At 58.2% G+C, this 1,571-nt stretch overlaps 1 protein-coding gene across 1 annotated transcript; it reads left to right on the top strand.

Moving 5' to 3' along the window:
• Positions 1-364: 364 nt before the first annotated feature.
• On the top strand, positions 365-1,117 carry LOC123100131 (uncharacterized; the record flags this gene model as incomplete). The annotated part of the gene is made up of 1 exon (XM_044522108.1): positions 365-1,117. A coding segment is annotated over one exon (753 nt), but the record flags the coding sequence as incomplete, so codon positions are not given.
• Positions 1,118-1,571: the final 454 nt, after the last annotated feature.

The following is a 1,571-nucleotide window of genomic DNA, read 5'->3' as shown; positions in this document are numbered from 1 at the left end:
TTGGCGGATGCACTTCGACGGATCCAAGATGCGCACCGGCTTGGGAGCCGGCATCGTCCTCACCTCTCCCAAGGGCGACAAGCTCAGATACACATTGCAAATCCATTTTGCCGCCTCCAACAATGTGGCTGAGTACGAGGCGCTCATACACGGGCTCCGGCTAGCCAAAGAACTCGGCATACGCCGGATCCTGTGTTATGGCGACTCGGATTTGGTGGTCCAGCAGTCATCTGGCGACTGGGACGCCAAGGACGCAAACATGGCGAGCTATCGATTCCTCGTCCAGCAAATCAGCGGATACTTTGAAGGGTGCGAGTTCCTCCACGTGCCACGGGCCGACAACGAGCAAGCAGATGCCCTGGCACGGATCGGCTCCACCCGACAAGCTATACCAACCGGCGTCTCTCTCCAGCGCCTCCTCAAACCGTCTGTCAAGCCGTCTCCAGAATCGGACTCCATCTTCGTACCGCCTGCCCCTGATGCAGTCGGATCCGACTGGGGGAACCCAGCAGGCGGCTCGGGGACTTCGACAAGCGGCCCGGGGACTGCCGTAGTCGCACCCGGCTCGGGGACTTCAGAACCCGGCCCGGGGACTGCAGCAGTCGGCCCGGGGACTGCAACGACACAACAGGCGGTGGCCGACTCCAACTCTTCACCACCCAACCCACCCACCCGGGTCACAGTAGCCGTACTGACAACAGAAGAAGTCACAGCTCCATCATGGGCCCAGCCCATCCTCAACTTCCTAGTAAACAGAGAGCTGCCGACTGATGAGATCTCGGCAAGACTAGTTCAACGCCGAGCCGGAGCATACGCAATAATAAACAGAGAACTTGTTAAGCGTAGCGTCACTGGAGTCTTCCAGCGCTGCGTCGAGCCAGAGAAGGGCATAGCAATCCTCAAGGATATCCACCAAGGCGAATGCGGCCACCACGCGGCCTCAAGATCACTTGTCGCCAAAGCTTTCCGCCATGGTTTCTTCTGGCCGACTGCTTTGGAAGACGCCAAGGAATTAGTCAAATGCTGCAAAGGATGCCAAGTCTTCAGCTCCAAGCAACACCTGCCGGCTTCTGCACTCAAGACCATCCCCCTCACCTGGCCCTTTGCCGTTTGGGGGCTGGACATGGTGGGCCCATTCAAGACAGCCCGCGGCGGCATGACACATCTGCTTGTCGCCGTGGACAAATTCACCAAGTGGATTGAAGCGAAGCCAATCAAGAAGCTGAACGGGCCAACTGCCGTGACATTCATCGCAGACATCACCACTCGGTATGGTATACCACACAGCATCATCACCGACAACGACACGAATTTTGCCAAGGGAGCACTGGCACGTTTCTGCGCGACACAGGGCATCCGACTGGACTTAGCGTCCATTGCCCACCCGCAGTCAAAAAGCCAGGTCGAGCGAGCAAACAGCCTCATCCTCTCCGGCATCAAGCCCCGACTGGTCGTACCACTGGAGCGTTCGGCTGGCTGCTGGCTCGATGAGCTGCTGGCTGTCCTCTGGAGTCTGCGTACTACCCCGAACAAGTCAACCGGCTTCACTCCTTTCTTCATTGTATATGGTG

Source organism: Triticum aestivum, chromosome 4D (genome assembly GCF_018294505.1).
Source record: "Triticum aestivum cultivar Chinese Spring chromosome 4D, IWGSC CS RefSeq v2.1, whole genome shotgun sequence".
In the NCBI taxonomy this organism is placed as follows: domain Eukaryota; kingdom Viridiplantae; phylum Streptophyta; class Magnoliopsida; order Poales; family Poaceae; genus Triticum; species Triticum aestivum.
This window is presented reverse-complemented; position numbering and strand designations above follow the sequence as displayed.